At 34.9% G+C, this 19,231-nt stretch overlaps 1 protein-coding gene across 1 annotated transcript; it reads left to right on the forward strand.

Annotated features, from left to right (window-relative positions):
- Window positions 1-767: 767 nt before the first annotated feature.
- Window positions 768-8,898, forward strand: LOC142622584 (bifunctional dethiobiotin synthetase/7,8-diamino-pelargonic acid aminotransferase, mitochondrial). The gene is made up of 14 exons (XM_075796099.1): window positions 768-1,819; window positions 2,256-2,426; window positions 2,643-2,904; window positions 3,037-3,117; window positions 3,368-3,488; window positions 3,831-3,979; window positions 4,166-4,260; window positions 4,597-4,712; window positions 4,819-4,965; window positions 6,097-6,230; window positions 6,346-6,477; window positions 7,358-7,492; window positions 7,802-7,914; window positions 8,532-8,898. Exons 1-14 carry the CDS (start codon window positions 1,095-1,097, stop codon window positions 8,743-8,745), a joined length of 2,595 nt encoding a protein of 864 aa, XP_075652214.1. The 5' UTR covers window positions 768-1,094; the 3' UTR covers window positions 8,746-8,898.
- The last annotated feature ends 10,333 nt before the right edge of the window (window positions 8,899-19,231 follow it).

Raw genomic sequence — 19,231 nt, forward strand, 5'->3', positions numbered from 1 at the left:
AAAAAAAAATCTAATATGAGACCTGTGTTATAAAGGGGAAGAGAAATATGGAGAGAGAGAGAGAGATAGAGAGAGATCTATGGAAGATGAGAGATTAGAATTAGTAACAGTGAAGGTGTGAGGAAAGAAAAACAAAAGAGAAAGAGAGAAAGAGTGAGAGAGCTTACCATGAGAAAGAGATTATTTTCCAAATTTTTTTTAAAAAAAACAACCTATAAAAAACAAGTCTTATCTATACTACTATTTAAGGGGCTTCCCCTGTTTAGATTCCTATTTTTTTAGTTCAAAAATGTCCCTATAGTCCTATGTTTAAATAAAGATAAAACTAAAGGACAATTCGGTAAAAATGCAACTTTAACTCCTACTGAAATATTACCTAAAAAATAGGACTACTTTCCTATTAATTTTTAAATTTATTTATTCACTTATAAATTAAAATTTTAAAATAAAAATCATATTTATATATATTTAATAATTAAATACAGTTTTTTTCTACAAAATAGGACCACTAAAAAAGAAAAGTCTCATTACACGCGCGAAGCGCGTGTAATGAGACTAGTTTTTATTAAAATTTTTCATTAATTAAAAATAATTTTTCATTAACCAATCTTTTTTGTGCTACCAAATTCTGCAAAATATGATAAACTATTTTTCAGAACAAATGGGAAGTAAAACATGTCATTCCTTTATTAACGGGTAGTTATATGTCATATTAAATTTGATACCAGCTCCCCTCGTGTAGGCCACCTAATTTTTCAACCACCTCATTTCCCTCTTAAACCCCCTGTACCCTAGCCAAAACCAACCCCATACCAAACCTACTCCAACTCTGCCCACTTCCTCTTACATTATCACATCTCAAACTCTCTCAATATCTAGTGCACCTAGTTTTCTCCGCTTCCCTTCATATATCCAACGCCACTAACATAACATAGCAACAGTTTTAAAGAAGAGAGTTGTTTAGACTCTGTCTTTAGCCAATAAAACCTATGAGTAACTGGTCGTGTCTGGGCTAGAACCAGTTGTCAGATAATCCAGTGGTATTCACCCGCTGACGGGCTAAGCAGACAACCCGCTGCCAATCTATCGTTACAATGTACGTTCTGTTATCTATCCACCGCCGCGGCCACCGCCATCTCCGCCACATCAAACACCTTTCCACAACCGGGCATTCACAACTCCACGTCCCTCTCAACCACCCGACCTTTCTCGTATGGGCTTCCAACACCTCCCTCGGCAAAACCCTAGTCTCCACGGGCCTCGCCGCCTCCTCTCTCCTCAACCCCATTCCGAAGCCTCGTAAATTCCTCTACCTCAAGCCCATCCAAACCGGCTTCCCTACCGACTCCGACTCCTCCTTCGTCTTCCACAGGCTCTCCCGCCTCTCTCTGCTCCGCCGCCACAACCTCCCTCATTTCTCTCTCTTCTCCTCCAATCACATCCTCAAAGCCTCGTTCCCCGCCGCCAATTCCGCCCTCGGCCAAGAAATCTCCGAGACCCCGCATTCTGGAATGCGCGACTTGGGCAGCTACGAGGAGACGAAGGCCGAGGGGGACATTGGAGGCGGCGCGGCGTCCCAACTGGTGTGTAAGACGCTGTACGCGTGGAGGGAGGCCGTGTCGCCGCACCTGGCGGCCGAGAGGGAGAGCGGGGTGGTGGAGGACTCGGCGGTGCTCGGATTGCTGCAGAAGTGTTTGAGATTTGAGCTGGAAGGTGGTGAGGATAAGAGGATGGAAACAGAGATTTTCTGTGTGGTTGAGACTGCCGGCGGGGTTGCGAGTCCCGGGCCTTCGGGCTCTCTTCAATGTGACTTGTATAGGTAGCTCAATCTCTCATCACCTGGCTTAATATTGGTTTACAATGATTAGAGTTATGAATTCTGTTAAAATTTATTTGTTTTCAAATATATATTGGGTGCTTTGCTTTCCTAATTTTAAATTCGCTGACTGGTCAAATTATAATTCTTCTGTATTTTAAACTAAAGTAATCAAGATTTGTATATATTTTTTTTTTAATTGAAGAAAATAAAATATAAGAATTCTTATTATAAATAATAATGATTGTGTGTTTGGGTGAGTTTATTTCATCAGTCTATTTAGTTTATTGTGCAAAATACACTTGCTTTGCTCAGGTCAATGTTGCACATTCAACAGAATATGACAGGGGTCACACAGGCTAAATATGGCAAGACCCTTTTTATTAATAGTTTACTTCTTCTTTTTTGTAATTATGATCTTTGTTGCATATGCCGGCAGGCCTTTCCGTTTACCTGGTATTCTAGTTGGAGATGGGCGGCTGGGTGGTATTTCTGGAACCATTTCAGCTTATGAGAGTTTGAAACTTCGAGGTTATGACATTGCTGCTGTTGTTTTTGAAGATCATGGCCTTGTAAATGAGATGCCATTGCTGTCTTATCTACGAAATAGGTAAATTAGCTCTTATTAATCTTTTCCCTTTTTGTACATTATTATTTTAAGCAATTATATGCAGACTACATAATGTTCATCACAGGTTATATAATTTGATTTTTCATGACCTGATATTGTTCTTCCATCATCTAACTAATTGTTAATTTTTCTTATACTTGTGTAGTAGGACTGATCTGTATGTGTATTTAATCCATTGTCATTTTTTTTTTCTAGGGTGCCTGTACTTGTCCTGCCACCAGTTCCGAAAGACCTATCAAATGACTTAATGGAATGGTTTGATGAATCTTGTGGTGTATTTGATTCTTTGAAGGAAGAGATGTTGTCAGCTTATTCAAAAAGAATGATGAGATTGCAAGACATGCCAAAGAAAGCAGGAGAGATTTTCTGGTGGCCATTTACTCAGCACCAACTTGTACCTGAAGAAGCTGTTACAGTGATTGATTCACGACATGGTGAGAACTTTGCGGTCTTCAAGGTTCGTGTGATAGAAATGGTCAATGGTTTTATATTTTCTCCTTACCCTTTCATAACGTTTCTTTTTCTGTGTCTTCCCCAACTGACTGCTGCTTTAATATGCTAAATTAACGTCATTCTATTTCCCTCGTAGGCTCAGAATAATGAATTCATAACGCAACAGTTTGATGCATGTGCTAGTTGGTGGACTCAGGGTCCTGACACTACTTTACAGGTCACTCTCATGAGTAGTTTCTGAGCTTTTTTATTTTTTTTTCACTATTGAATGTGAGTCCATAGGAATGAATTGGGTGATAGTTTTATCCTATTAGGGGATCTAAATCATACAGTCAGTGTGCTAAACATCATTTCCCCACCATTTTTGTATTGAATGTTTGCCCCGAGTATAGAGTTATTGCAATTTATATTCTTCAGTGGTAGCTTTTCTGAAAATTTTAATGTGGTTTTTGTTTAGGTGGTTTCAGACTGAGCTCGCAAGAGATATGGGTTATGCTGCTGCAAGATTTGGACATGTAATGTTTCCTGAGAATGTTTACGAACCAGCCTTAGAATGTGCCGAGCTTTTGCTTGAAGGTGTGGGGAAAGGTTAGTATTTCTTTTCTTCTTTTTAGCCAAATAGGATTTTTTTTGTTTGTTGAAATTATTACTTGACATTTGTTTTTGATAGAAACTTCCAGATACTTTAAGCTGTCTATAATGTTATCAGTTGAATCCATATTTTAGTAATTGACTGTCCTCAAATATACTGTCCTCTTTAGTTCAAGGGTTGGCTAGAGATTGGTCATTGAAAGATTATGCTGATGGTAGGAGAGTGGTTACATATTGAGAAGAGCCTGTTTTTCTCATTTATTTTCTTTTCTTATGTCATGTTCTACTGCTTATTTATTTGCTGTATATAAATAATGCTTGGGCTGTTTCACCATACAGGTTGGGCTTCCCGAACATACTTTTCAGATAATGGATCTACAGCAATTGAAATTGCTCTCAAGATGGCATTTCGTAAATTCTCCTATGATCATGGAATCCTTTCAGATGTTCACAAGGATAATACAGCTAGCCGAAGGGTTGAGCTTATGGTGGGCCTCACTAATTCTGTTTTCATTGATTACTTATAGTTTACATATTCTGTGATAAAATAGTTTTTTAAGAGATATACTCTCTGATGGAACAGTGCTGTAATTCTTTTCAATTGTTATAAGAGAATTTTCTGTTAATAATCAAATCGATATGCTGGTAACTAAGGCGGCTTAATTATTTCACAGGTCTTAGCTCTTCAAGGATCCTATCATGGTGATACTTTGGGTGCTATGGAAGCACAAGCGCCATCTTCTTACACAGGCTTTCTCCAGCAACCATGGTATGAACACTTTTAGATACAAGCATGTATGAAAAAGTTCCAAATATATTTCTTTATATGTTTGGAATTTTGGAGTTTGTCTAGGTTAATAAATGGTGATATGTCTCTAGTTTTTTTGTGATTCCTAAATATTTATATCTATGGCTATTGATGAGCCATTTTGACAAAAGAAAATTCAGATATTGAAGCAATTAGGTCATCAAATAGTTTTTGGCTTTTTGTACCTTTTCACAAGAAGATAATTTCCTCATTCTAGTCCAGTAATAGTGGGTATCAATTAAAAACAAGCTATTTGTCATCAAACCTTGTTAATCATTGATTTATGTGTTTTCACAGGTACACTGGAAGAGGCCTTTTTCTGGATCCTCCTACAGTCTACATGTGCAATGGTGTTTGGAAACTTTCCTTACCTAAAGGGTTGCATTTAGAGATTCCAAAACTTGAAAATAAGGGTAAACCATTTTTTTTTTTTTTTAAGTCTACCATTATTCTTAATTGCCATTTGGATCTCATTTTGTGTCTATTTGAAAAATTATCCACCTTTTTTATATTTTACAGCCTTCAGTTCACGTGATGAAATTTGTCATAAGATAAGGGATAAGTCAGATCTTGCCAGAAATTATTCATCTTATATATCAGAACAATTATCACAATATTCAGGATCAGGAGGGTTTTACCATATAGGAGCATTGATTATGGAACCAGGTAAGATAAGCTTACTGTTATTCTGTTTCAAACCTCTGTTAAATTTTCATATTATCTTCTTATTCATTTGGAACTAAAATTAAATTTTTCATGAACTTTCTTCTATTGTTGGAAACTTGATGCTGCAGTTTTATTATCTCTTAAACATGAAAAAGGATATAATGGATATAATGTCTGACTCTTTGAGTCCATCTACTGCATCAGAATTACCTGTGCTGGATGTGGTGCATAGAAATTTTGGTTCTCGCTGTATCACATATTTGTTGGTTCTCACTGTATCTCCAGTTTGTTGGTTCTCTCTCTAGAAGTCAATTTGATATGCTTACTGATGTTCTCACTGTATTATATATTTACATGTTTTGATTGTTAAAAATTAAATGCAAGTAATTTCATAGAAGGTTATAGGCAATTCTTGTCTGGTTGAATTCTTTATAAGGTCTTCCTAGACTTGAATTATAGGAGTGCACTTGTAATAATATGAAAATATTCCAAAAAGATAATCACCTCATCGAGCTTATTAATTTTAAATATTTATTCTTACAAAATCAATATTCTGCTAATTAATCTCGATTGGAAAAGGTTTGGCTCCAACCACCAATAGGAAGATGACATGTGTCCCATCATGTGCATTGCACATGACTCACTTGGTTGGTTGGGTTAAGTGAGCCATGTGCATTACACATGACAAGGATAATAATCATCTTCCTATTGGTGGTTAGAGCCTAAGGCTCCAAACATGTTTGGAGCTAAGCTTTGTCCTTCTCAATTTTATTGCACATCTTGCAATAATTTCTGATATGTTGGCAATTTTTTCCAAAATTGTGAATGACTCACCGAGAATTATCTTTTCCACCTTCAATTTCTATGTGAATTTTCTGAAACGACAGCATAAATTTGTAATTTTACTGGCTTTTATTTTCAGTTTCTAAAATTTCAACCTTAATAATGGGATGGAAGGTTAGATCATTGGTTAAAGACTCTTTGGAGGCATGTGTTTGGTATTGGTATTTGTGATTCAGATGTGATCAATGATCATGTATTATTATTATATACCATATTTGCTGTTGGCATAGCTGCTTTTTCCTGGAAACTGTGCGGTTTACTCATTTAATCGTTTTGACTGTAATGCAGTTATACAAGGTGCTGGAGGAATGCGTATGATTGATCCACTTTTCCAGCGGGTACTTGTTAATGAGTGCCGAAGTAAAAAAATTCCAGTTATCTTTGATGAAGTTTTTACGGGTTTCTGGCGTCTGGGAAGAGAGGTTGGTTGCCCTTAAGTTACATTTCACTCTATATTTACTTTAAAAAAAAAAAAAAAAAAGGAAAACAACTTTTTAGATCACTTAATTGATTGGAAATTCATGTCTCTTCTGGCAGACTGCAGCAGAACTACTTGGTTGTGTACCAGATATAGCCTGCTTTGCAAAGCTGATGACCGGTGGAATTATACCCTTGGCTGCCACGTTGGCAACAAATGCTATATTTAACGCATTTATTGGAGAATCAAAGGTAATCTATGGGCTGTTTTTTTTTTGGTTTCTTTTTTATTTTTGTGTGTTAGTTAGGGCTAAAATATATAAGAAATTTTATATAGGAAATTGACATGTTGGCTTCTGGTAGTATACTTTTGGCTGTCACATTTGTTGCCCTTGGTTGTATTTCACCCTTAGACTCAGAATGTGATAAAGGGAATGACACGGACTGGTTAATAGCAATGCTAGAACACTCAAGGGTGAATCAGTTTATATGCAGTGAAGTCTTATACACGGATATTTTCTTTTTGTGTTCCCACTTTACAAAGCTTTGTCATTAAAATTCCCTAGTAGTTGCAGCATGTACACATTGGGTTCTGCCACCTTTTTTTGGCCTTCTTTGATAAGTTATTACCTATTAAAAGGAGTTCCAATATATTTGGCTGTCAAAGCAGGATTATGCTTACAAAAATTGGTATAAAAGGGTTCATTTAACTTAATTCATTCAAGTAATCTAACTTTGAGGTAGTTTGAGCATATTTAGGCCCTGTTAGTTTTTGTGTCAAATGTTTCCTTCGAAAAATATTTTCAGTGGAAAATGAGTTGTTTTAAGCTGTTTGGATGTTACCTGGAAAATAATTTCCTAGCTTTTGTTTGTACTAAATTCATTAATGACGATGGCGGTTGAGGGGAGGAAAGTGATGGTGGCGGATGACTGGTGACGATAGCAATGGCAGGTGGGTGGTGGTAGTAACATTGATTGGTGACTGATGGTGTCTAGTATTCTGAAGATCCCAAGCACCGCCTGTATCTTAAAAACTCTAATTTCCCTTGTTTTGTATGTGTTTGTGCTAAACAGTACTCTTTGATATTTTTTAAGGAATAAAGTGCTTAAATGCTGTTCATTCTTGTTGTAGCTGAAAGCCCTTCTGCATGGACACTCATACACTGGACATGCTATGGGATGCACAGCAGCTGTTAAATCCATTAAGTGGTTCAAAGATCCCCAGACAAACCTAAATATCACCGATGAAGGAAGGTCGCTTAGGGAGGTATGTTGATTATGTTTTTTTTTTAACTCATGTAATACAAATCTTCCATTAACTTGTATGTGTTAATAATTTACAAATGGGGCATTACAGTTCTACAGATGGTAGCACCTCTTTTTTTTTTAAACTCAAATTCAAACTCTTCTGGATGAATTCATCAGTCATATATAATTCTAACATTTAGCTAGCCACTCACAACCCCCCCCCCCCCCCCCCCCCCCAAAAAAAAACCATAGATCATCTTATAGGGATCATGCTATAAATATCATTATGGGATCTGTAAATTAATCATTTGTCTTTAAATGCTTGCAGCTATGGGATGAAGAATTGGTGCAGCAGATCTCATCACATCCTGCAGTTGAAAGAGTGGTAGCACTGGGGACTCTCTTTGCCTTAGAACTTCGAGCAGAAGGCAGTAATGCTGGGTATTGTCTGATTGGCTTCTCATTTGAATTATTTTAAAATTTCATCTTCTAGTAATTTTCATGGTAGCACTACATGTCACTGTTACACTTTCCAACAAACAATCTGGAAGGTTACACAGAAATTTATTTCCTTAAGAAACTGTTACATGAAGCATCTTGGACTTTCGCAACTTCTCTGTCATAAGCATATAAACAGTAAACGGTGATCCTGTATGGTTCATCATATGTCTGAAATCATCGCTAGGATGATCGAGATCAGTCAAGGAGTTAATTTTGAGCTTGTCTGGCTTCAAATAGAAGGCAATTAATGGTTATTCAAACATCATAATTGTCTCATTGATCTGATGATTTGAGGATCTATGAGCAAGTGTAGGCAATGGTATTTGTGGCATGATCAGTCTATTTCTGCTTTATGACTCACTTAAAAAAGGTATTGCCATATGGCCCATATCCCTATTATAACAAACTCTTACTTTTGGTCTGTTTTTCTCTTCCTTGTGACCTGATTTTCCGCCATTGTGCACGCACTACTGCTTGTCTTCCAGTTCAGTCCTTATCTATGATTTAATGTTTATCCCCTCATTTAGGAAGTTTTGCTCTAAGCGCGTCTTTTACAGGTATGCATCGCAATATGCTAGCTCTCTTCTTCAGAATCTCCGTCAGGATGGCATTTACACGAGGCCTTTGGGCAATGTCATATATCTCATGTGCGGGCCCTGCACATCTCCTGAGATCTGCAGCCAATTACTCATTAAACTTTACAAAAGACTTGAAGACTTTGACCAGTTTCACCAAATTAGGGAGGAGAGTTCTGAAAGCTATGGTGGTTGAATCATTGCTAGCTATTCAAAGTCCTCTCTTTTTTGGGGCCCATGTAGAGTATCTGAGCTTATAATTTGTAAGGATTTACAATCATTAATTATTATTATTATTTTTCAGAAGCTATAATAAGTGATAATTTTTCTTGCCATTTTTCGTCAGTTATTTTGTGGTATTTGATAATTATTTGCTCAACTGCTCCTGCTCAGCAGCTCCTTGACAAATATGGGCTTCAATAAAGGAATGAAGTATCTAAGGGTCCATTTGAATACAACTGAAAATTAAAAACACTGTAGCAAAATAATTTTTAAATGTGTAAATAGTGTCGTGGGAGCTATTTTTAATGAAAAAATGGCTGAAAAGTGTGTGAATAGTATGTGAACAGTCACTTTGTCCCCCTAAAGCTGAAATGTGTGCAGCAGGAAAAAAAATAATAAAATAAAAAGAGGAAAAAATTGAAAACGTAGACGAAGGTTCATCCGAATCAAAACACATACTAAGCTTAATGTTATTTTGACCCCCCCTCTCCCTCTAAACCCCAAAAAAATATCTTTCCTGAGCATGTGGAATCTTCATTTATCATGGTTTTTGATTAATTTTCTTCCCACCAATGGCAAATAAACAAAGTTGTATGAGCTTAGTCACATAATTTGAGCAATAAAGGCCCCTTCATAAACCACTTCTTGTTCACCTCTCCAATTGATTGGTTGGGTTAAATTTAAACTCAATGCAGCTAGCTACCAAGTCAAAATTTGCATGTTCAGCCTGTCTTGAGAAAAATAGCAGAGTGAAAATCGTCGGTTTATGGGCTAAAATGCTGTTTGATACTCTGAAAACGTGAGCCTCTTTAGCTATAAAAAAAAAAAAAAAAAAAACACCATAGAACCAATGTCAGTTACCCCCACACAAGGCTCCTCTAGTTAAACCTGTGTTTGTTTGGGAATAGTTTACCTAGGTTTTTTGTTGAAAAGTTTTCTATGAAAGTATGCTAAAGTATATTTTGTACTTTAAAAAGATTTGAAAAAAAATGAGAAAAAGTGAAGTTTTAAAAAGTTATATATAAAAGTTAAAAGTTATAAACTAAAGCTTAAAACTGATGTTAAACTCGTGTACACAAAGCAAGCCATGTTTGCAATCTAAATGAGCATGATGGGGGTGTCAAATCAATTTATCGTGTTCTCTAGTTTTAGGAACATTAGTTGTTAGGCCCTTGATCCTTGAGAGGGGTGATTACATGTGTGGCACCTTCCATTCATGCCAACCGATCCCCATAGAAACTCATGGACAAGAAGGATTCATATAATGGGCCGAGCAAGATTCCTAAAGGAAATAGAAGACTATGCTGCCTCACTCATTGTGGTGCATGCATACTAGTGTTTGACTTTAGAGGCTATGTGTTTGTTGCCTTGCAAAGGTAATGAATCTGTAGTCATGGTTTGGTAGGCTATAAGCTATGCGTGTGTTGTGCCAGTGGGATGAGTCGTGACGGCTTTGTATGGGCTTCGCCATGGCCCTTGGGCATATTGTTGTGCAGTGAGTAGCTGGCTTGTGTACAGGGAAAAACGTTTTTTGGGTTATGGCTTACATGACCGAGTGTGGTTGGGTTGCATATGGATGCGCATTAGTCAATGCAAAATAAACAAATGTATCAATTTTACACATCTAAATCCCTAAATCATTTATGTCGGTCAAGTTAAATATGTGTAAATTTGTAAAATTGTAACAAAAATTGTGTAAATTTATACTAGTATTATTCATTTTGCATTTAATTTTCTATCATTTTTTTATGTATTCCGAGGATAAAAGAATAAAGTAAATGATAGTTATTGTGTATAAAAAAATATTAATATAAATAAGTCCATGTGAAATGTTCTAAAATATACATAATTTTTTTCATGAGCTGGTATGAATGTCCTAATATGTTATTTAGGCTGTATGAGATGTGTTGGCTAGACTTGGAGTGTCATTGACATAAGCCAAACCCTCCAAATGGTAGTGCATGGGCAAATACTAGGTGTTGGGCAGTGTGCTGTGGATATCAGGTTGATAGACACGGCTTGTGGTGGCTGGAACATATGCACAAACTATATGCACGTGCCTAATAGATGGCAACAACTTGGTGTGACAGTTACCCAGTAGCTGCATGCATCATGCATGGATCATAGATGGTCTTTGTCAATGTGCTAAAGGCTCCAAGACATAGCATAGAGTTAGGCACTATTATTGCTTAGCGTGCCCAGTAATTAAGTTACGTTTTATTTATTTTTAGGCGTAAATGCACTTTTAGTCCCTACATTTTGACCCGATTTCTATTTTGGTCCCTACATTTTATTTTTACCACTTTTAGTCCCTAAACCAATTAACGCGTGACGTTTAAGTCCTTACCGTCACCCAACTAACAGAAAATGCTGACGTGGCTAACGGCACAGTAAAATAATAATTAAAAAATCTATTTTGGCATTAAAAAATTGCCACGTCAACTTTTAAATTAATTTTAATTAAATAAAAAAAATTAAAAACAAAAAACTGTTTCTTTTTCAAAAGTTTCAGATCTAAAACTGATTTTTTGTGTGTTTGAAACTTGTCACCTCTAGAAACTTAGTTTCAGATCTGTGTGTTTGAAACTTGCTTTCAGATCTGAAACTCGTCGCCTCTAAAAAGCTCGTCAAGGTGAAAAACTCGTTCAAGCTCGTTCCTGCTGCTCCGGTGAAGAAGTCCTCAACCGTTTCTGCTCCGGCGAAGCCTAAGTCCATTGCAAAGCCGAAGGCAACCAAAGTGGCTCCCAAGGCAAAGAAAGTTTCAACCAAGCCAAAGCCAAAGGCAAAAGCCGCAGCGTCTGTGAAGCCTAAGGCGAAGTTCGTGACTGCGAAGCCAAAGCCAAAGCCAAAGACGAAGGTTGCAGCGAAGGCAAAACCAGTTGCGAAGCCAAAGGCGAAGGTGGCAAGGACTTGAACGAGAACAACTCCGTCGAAGAAGGTGGTGTCGGCAAAGAAAGCACCGAAGCTGAAGAGTGTGAAGTCTCCGGCAAAGAAGAAAGCTCGGCGAGCGTGAAGTTAGGGTCGGTTCTATCTCGGTGGAAGAGAGTTTTGTGTTGTGTTGTGGTTTGTTTTGTTTCTAATGGGGTTTGGGACTTGAAGCTTTGTTAGATGTTAGAAGTTAGAATGCTAACAACAAAGATTTCATCTTAGAAGCCAGGAGATTGAAGAGTTTAATTTTCATTGTGTTTTAGGTTCTGGATTTAAATGTCAGAAAAGATTTTGTTTTTTAGGTCTTGGATTCCTGTGATTTTGTATAGATTGTTTTTCACATTTTTGTGTGGTTTTCATTTTTGGGTATTGTTTAGAAAGTTGGGGTTCTTTGATCAAATTTTGATTGATTTGTACAGCTTTGAGTCCGATTCGCAAAGAATCATTGAATTCTGCTGGGGATTATCGAAGTGGGGAAGGATCCATTCTTGTATACATTACTGTTGCAGGGTTTGTTGTTGTTGTTGTTGGTCTGATTGGCGTGGGTTTGTTGTTGTTGGTTTGGGTGTGGTTCAGTCTGATCTATTTTGTTTTTGTTGATGTTCATGTTCTTGATTCTGGGATTGTTCATGTTCAATTTTTTGTTTTTAATTTTTTTATTTAATTAAAATTAATTTAAAAGCTGACGTGGCAATTTTTTAATGCCAAAATAGATTTTTTAATTATTATTTTACTGTGCCGTTAGCCACGTCAGCATTTTCTGTTAGTTGGGTGACGGTAAGGACTTAAACGTCACGCGTTAATTGGTTTAGGGACTAAAAGTGGTAAAAATAAAATGTAGGGACCAAAATAGAAATCGGGTCAAAATGTAGGGACTAAAAGTGCATTTACGCCTTATTTTTATTTTTTTGGTCTCATGACACTGTTTATAAACTACCAAACTTATAAAAAATGCAGTCATCACTCACTGCTACTATAGTGCTTTCAACAATAAGGGGCTGTTTGGTAACGTTGTTCTAGTAATGTTTGTATTTTTTGAAAATACGTGTGGGTAAAAAAGTGTGTGGAAATACGTGTAATATTGTTTAAAAACTGAAAAGTGTTGCTTAAACTACCCTACCAAACGACCCCTAAGTTTTCAGCAACATAAGCAATATCTAAATAGATCCTTATATGTTATGTTAGAGTATTCTTATCAAATGTGCTAAAAATGCTAAATACTATTTTTTTTAGCATTTTTAGCACCTCAAATGATAAAAACACCTCTACATTAAATATGTTAAATCTTAAAAAATTTAAGATTCAGCTACAGTACAATCTCATCTTTGAGACCGCATTGTAGCTGGATTGTAAAAGAAAAATTCTTTTTTATTCACCTCAATGGCTCTCTCTCTTCTATCTTTCTCTTTCCTCTCTCACTTTTTTCTTCTCTCTTCTCTCTCTGAGCTTCGCCAATGATTGTGCTCCGGCAATTGTGGGCTGTTGATGGCTGTGGTCCGGTGATTGTGGTCATGGATCGTGGGTCCAATGGTTGTGGTCTGGTGCCAGCGATGGAGGTTTCTTCTTTTTCTTATTCACTTTTTTTTTTTCTGCGTGGTTCTTCTTGGGTCCGATGGCTGCGTGGGCCCGATAGCTATGGTTCTTCTTTTTTTGCGTGGGTCCGATGGCTATGGTCTTCGTTTTTTGCGTGGGTCCGATAGCTATGGTTTTTCTTTTTCTACGTGGGTTCGATGGCTGTGGTTCTTCTTTTTGTTTGGTTCGGCATGATGGGTTTGTTGGTGGGTTTGCTAGTGGGTTCAAATCGGGGTTGCTGAGATGGTGGATTTTGGCTGCTGTTTTGTGGTGGGTTTTGGCTGCAGTTTGTACTGTGTTTTTTTTTTTTGGTGGTTCGGGGGTTGAGGTTGTGGTTGGTGGCAGTGGCTGTGGTCGTGACTGTGGCTGTCCATGGTGGTGGCAATAGGTGTTAGCAGTGGTAGTGGGTTTGTTGGTAGTAAAATAGATGTGAATGAGAATTTAAAAAAAAAAAAAAATTAATATTTTAATGAAGTGGTAAAAAATATAAAATCTTTGATATTGGGTGTATTGTAAAGTGAGATGTTAAAATTGATTAAGTAGGTTTTTGAGATGGTAAATGCTAAATTTTTTTTGAAATCTTTGATAAGAATGCTCTTAGAAATGATTAATTGATTGAATTCATCATATTCTATTATATTCTATATATTTTAATATAATATATATTTTAGCCAAGTTAGGGTTTCATAGAGCGGACGTCATAGGTTGAAACTCTTTAAAATAAAAAAATAAAAAAAAAAAGATTCAGGGTTTCATTGGCTATGGCTTGCGCCACCCATGCATTCTTGGTGGCATCACACAAGGCAAACAATTTGTGGTAAAAATATGAGATTTGACACAACTCCTACTGTTTTTCTCTTTTCAAAAAATTTAACTTTTTTTTAAAAGTTTTTTTTTAAAAAATTTAATAGTTACTATGTGATAAAAGAGATTTGAACTTAGACATTTCGGTTGAAAACAGTCTGGCTAAGAATAAAATCCTATTTATGTGAAGCTAAGAGCATTCTCATAAGCTCTCTTATAAAAACTGTCATTTTGACATATCAAAAACTTACTTTATTATTGTAACACATCATTTTACCATTCAACATTTATCACATCTTCCATTCTTTGATTCTAAACATTAAAATAATATATACAAATATTAAAATAATATATTTGTAACACAAAACTCTGCCAATATACCAAACACAAACAGTGGCAGTGGCCACCACCCAACGACCAACAACCATCGCCACAACCAATAGCCACCAACCACAACCACCGCATCCTCCACAACCCAAAACACAACTCAAAATAAACCAAATAAATTCTAACCAAATACCCACAATAGATCCACAACCACAATCACCACAAATCAAATTAAAAACAAAAACAAACAGGTAAGAAAGGTAGAGAGATCCGGTAATGGTGGCTTTCTTTGTCGGCGGTGGTGGCTTTAGATCAGCGGTAGTGGCTAAGATCGGCTTCGTGCTGTGGCTGAGATGCGCATCAGACAAGCGATGCTGTAGCTTCAAGCCGTGGCTGAGATGGGTTCAGATCGAGGTGGCATGGCAGCTTCAGATCGAGGTGGCAATGAAGGCTTCAGACCGGCGACGATGGCGTCTTCAGATCAGCGGCACTGGAGTCTTCAAACGAGAAGCAATGGCAGTGACTTGATCGGTAAGGGTGGCTTGATCCACAATCCACAACGCCGCCGTACCGTTGATTTGAGGGTGAGCGAGGGTGATCTAAAGAAGAAAGAGAGAGAGAACATGGGTTGGAGAGAGACAAATCAATGAGAAGAGAGAGAAAACGTTGAATAAAATATTGAGAGGAGAGAGAGAAGTTTGAATAAAAAATTAGTTTTTTGATTTGGCATTTGTGTCCGTACCTCATATTTGAGACAATACTGTAACATGTTGCAAAATTTTGAAACATTTAAAACATCATGAAGTTTGAATAGTAATATTTAGTGTGTCAAATATCAAATATTTAACATTTGACACGCTGATGACAGTACTCTAATAATCTTCATGTTCTTTAATTGCCTTTTTATCCTGTTGTCTGCTTTAAACGAGGCGTCTTTTCTTTGTTTCCTTTGCTTTGTTTTTTGTCGTATCTTTTTGCCGCAGTACCAACAGGATCAAAAGAAGAAGAAAAGAAATGAAGAACATATATATATATATATATATTATATTCTTATCCGTAACTGTAGATGTTTCACTTTCATGTATTAGCGGCGAGGGAATGACAATAATCTGATCCTTATAAGTTCATTTTTTATTCGAATGGGACAGTACATCTGGATATTTGTAGCCTTTTTTTTAGTACATTTCTTTTTGGTAATGCATTCATGAGTCATGACCATTCCACCATTGATCAAATTCAAATTTATGTTTGGTTAGCTTCAGATTTTTTTTTTTTTGGTTGAACTTAAATCGATGAGTAATTATTAGAATTCTAAGCAAATTATTATTATTATTATTATTATATATAAGTGATTTTAAATGTCAAGAGATTTGTAGTTGAATCAAAATTTAAGAGGAGAATCAAAATTTAAAAAATCCCTCTCTCCTACTTATGGTAACAATTGAATTTTATATGTGTGTATATATATAGTCTTACTCTATTCCCAGTGATAGATAACCCACCATATAAAATTATTAAAGTCCATATAATTAAGTGGATTTTTTATATTTAATATTAATTAAGTAGTATTTATTTAGTTTTTTTTGTTGAAAAGCATTCTTTTTAATTTTTGAAATGTAAAATCCATAATTAAAATTTTGTATCTAGGATTTATTAACATTTCATTTTCAATGATAATATGTCTAATTAATTTCATATTCTTATGACATAATCGACCTTAAATAGGATTTTATCAATTCTACCTTTGAAAACCTTTAGTGTCGAACAAAAATAACAAATCAGTAAAGTTTTGAATGCAATATATGCATTTAGGAAAAAAAATCTAGCCTTTTTATATAATAAAAAATTGTTATATTACATGTTTGAACATCATTATGATTATTTTCATCTTAATATTTATGTTTTGTTATTTAATTATATTTTAACTTTTTTTATGAGTTTTTTATTTATTTGAGAGATTTTCATCCTACAAATTCTCTATTATATTTTTTATATTACTAGTAGAAATTTATCAAGAAATCCTATTTGCGATTCTATTAATCTTTTGTTCTCTCTTGTTGTTTTTAGAATTTTTTTTAAATTCCTATTTTTATTTTCTAGAATACATTTTTTATTATAAATTATTTACAAATAAAAGAAATACTATCTATAATATAATAAAAAATAAATTTGAAATGTAGCACAATAGAATCTAATTTCTTAAATGTATTATTGCAACTTCAAGAAAAATAGAATCACCTAATAGCATCAACCTGCCTAAACAATAATGCAAAGATAAATTTACCACATAACTTTTTTTGAGAAACACACACACACACACACACACACACATACACACACACACACACACATATATATATATATATATAGGGGAAGGGAGATGAGATAAATTTACCACATAACTTGATAACTTAATACTAATGAAAGCAAGATTACTTCCATATGCCAAATAAAAAATCATGATTCAGGCATAAAACAAGTTTTACTTTCCTTGGCAAAGGCAATTTATGGTTGTGGGTTGTGTGAGTTATGAGCGTGGGTCATCGTTGATGGTCACGTGTGGGTGTCAATTATTGGTTACCGATGTGGATTGCCTTTGGATGGCTGTCGATGGTCGTTGTTGATAGTCGTGGGTGGCTGTGGGTTTTGTGGATTGTGCGTTGGGATGGATCTAGGGGGGGGGGGGCAAGGGGGTTGGGCCCCCCCGGCCCAATGAAAGAAAAAGGGAAAAAAATTGGGCCCTCCCTAGCCCAAAGGAAAAAAAAAAGAATTTTTTTAATGATTATATATTTTTTTTCCAGAATTGTGTCTCACTCTTCCAAAAACTTAAACTCCCTATCTTTTAATTAACCTAACCCAACTAGCAACTACCCAACTCAAAAATTTAGCAAAAACAAAATTTTAAAATAAAAAATAAAATTTCCCAATCAACCCAATACTAGAGTATTAGCATGAGGTGTTCTAAATGATAAATATTTAGTATTTAGAACTTCAAATATAAAAAATACTACTGTATGAGATATTTCAAATGTTATATAAGTTTTGGCTTGTGAAAATAATTTTTTTTGCAACAGTTTATGCTCTTAAGAAACAATATTATTTTGTATTTTTTGTCTTTGTTGGTAAATGATTGCATCTTAATGTATTAAAAACAATGATTTTGTGTATTAATCTTGGTTGATAGTTTGTTAGTACTATATTTATACTTATTTGGATTTTTTTTTCTTATACTTGGGCCTTCTAACTTGAAATCCAAAGTTTACCCTTGATTGTGTGGGTTATAGCCATGGGTCATGAGGTCACCATCAATTATACTTTGGGAGTTGGTCGATTTGTGTGGGTATGCTATTCCCAATTCTTGTTGGCCATTATTTTTTTAATTTATTATAATAGAAGAAGGATTGATCTTAAAAATATGAAAAAGAAACAGTGACCCATTTGCAAAACAACTTTTTTTTCTTCTTCTCTCAAAGTTCAAAAACAATGAAAAACATATATTGGAAACGAATTTTGAAAACATATTTTAAGTAAAGGTAATCAAATAGTTGTTTTGGATTATGAAAAGTATGGTCAATTTTTGTAATATTGCTGAAAACTAAAAACACTGTAGTAAAATAATTTTTAAATGTGTAAATAGTATTGTGAGACCAATTTTTAATAAAAAAAATTGCTAAATATGAAATTTGTGGGTCCGTGAATAGTACACGAATGCACTGTTCACAGAAGAAAGTGTCTGAAAAGTTAAAAATATATGACTACTGTTCATGAACAGTAGCTGTTTGTCCCCGAAAAGCGTGCTGCAGCAAAAAAAAAAAAAAAAAGGGTAAAACGCAGGAAAGTCAACAAGTGCGGCTGGGGGGAAAAAAAAAAACAGCAAAACGTGAATGCAGCAAAATGTGGAAATAATAAGCTGAATCCAAACGCCCTCTTATTACAATGTTTGTAGGCTATATGTAATTGCTTTACACAATATACTTGCTATAATTGTTTTGAATTGTACAACAAATATTACTAATTTTCAGCACATCCCAAATACCAAAAAGCGTTCTTGAACTCGTTTTAAAGTTCATTAATAACTAAACATAAAAAATTGAGTCAGCTTTCAAGAAATTTAAAATAACAAAAAAAAAAATGTTTTTATAAAAACAAATGAAGTGTAAAAAAAATCAAATTAAATTAACTGTGCATTTTGCTCCAAATTAAAAAACCAGTTTATTTTATTATTTAGCTTATTTTTATTACTATTTATAGGCCTCACTGCACTTTTTGGTACTATTTATGGATCACTGTACTATTTCAACTAACTTTTGCTTTTATTTATAATATTTTCAGCAAATTTTTTTTAATTTTAGCAAAATAAGCAAATTTCAAATAGACCATAAAATCATATTTTGGCCGGCAAACTTTCTTTAACGTGACTCAGCCAACTAGGAACATTCCGGCGATGTAAAGCTTCAAAACTTGATCATGCACGTTTGCTCTCTTTATGGCATGAAAATCATTGGTTCCTTAAAAAAAAGGTAACCAAATAGTTGTTTTAGATTATTAAAAGTATGGTTGAATTTTGTAAATTTTTTATAATGTGTGTAGACTATATAAGTAATTGCTTTACACAGTATTCTTATTATACTTATTTTGAATTATCAGCCCATCTCAAATACCGAAAGCGTTTTTGAACACGTTTTTAAGTTAGTTATAATAACTGAACATAAAAAATTGAGTCAGCTTTCAAGAAATTAAAAAAAAATGTTTTTATAAAAAAAATGAAATGTAAAAAAAATAAAGGTAAAGTTTAGTTACAAAATTAGTTGTAACATAATGTTACAATC

This window comes from Castanea sativa, chromosome 1, assembly GCF_040712315.1.
Source record: "Castanea sativa cultivar Marrone di Chiusa Pesio chromosome 1, ASM4071231v1".
Classification (NCBI taxonomy): domain Eukaryota; kingdom Viridiplantae; phylum Streptophyta; class Magnoliopsida; order Fagales; family Fagaceae; genus Castanea; species Castanea sativa.

Excerpts from the sequence above, each read along its gene's own strand:
- LOC142622584 (XM_075796099.1), top strand. The coding sequence starts at position 1,095 with ATGTACGTTCTGTTATCTATCCACCGCCGCGGCCACCGCCATCTCCGC. Across the intron at positions 4,966-6,096 it reads AGCATTGATTATGGAACCAG|TTATACAAGGTGCTGGAGGA; the intron begins GTAAGATAAGCT and ends ACTGTAATGCAG. Across the intron at positions 6,231-6,345 it reads TCTGGCGTCTGGGAAGAGAG|ACTGCAGCAGAACTACTTGG; the intron begins GTTGGTTGCCCT and ends CTCTTCTGGCAG.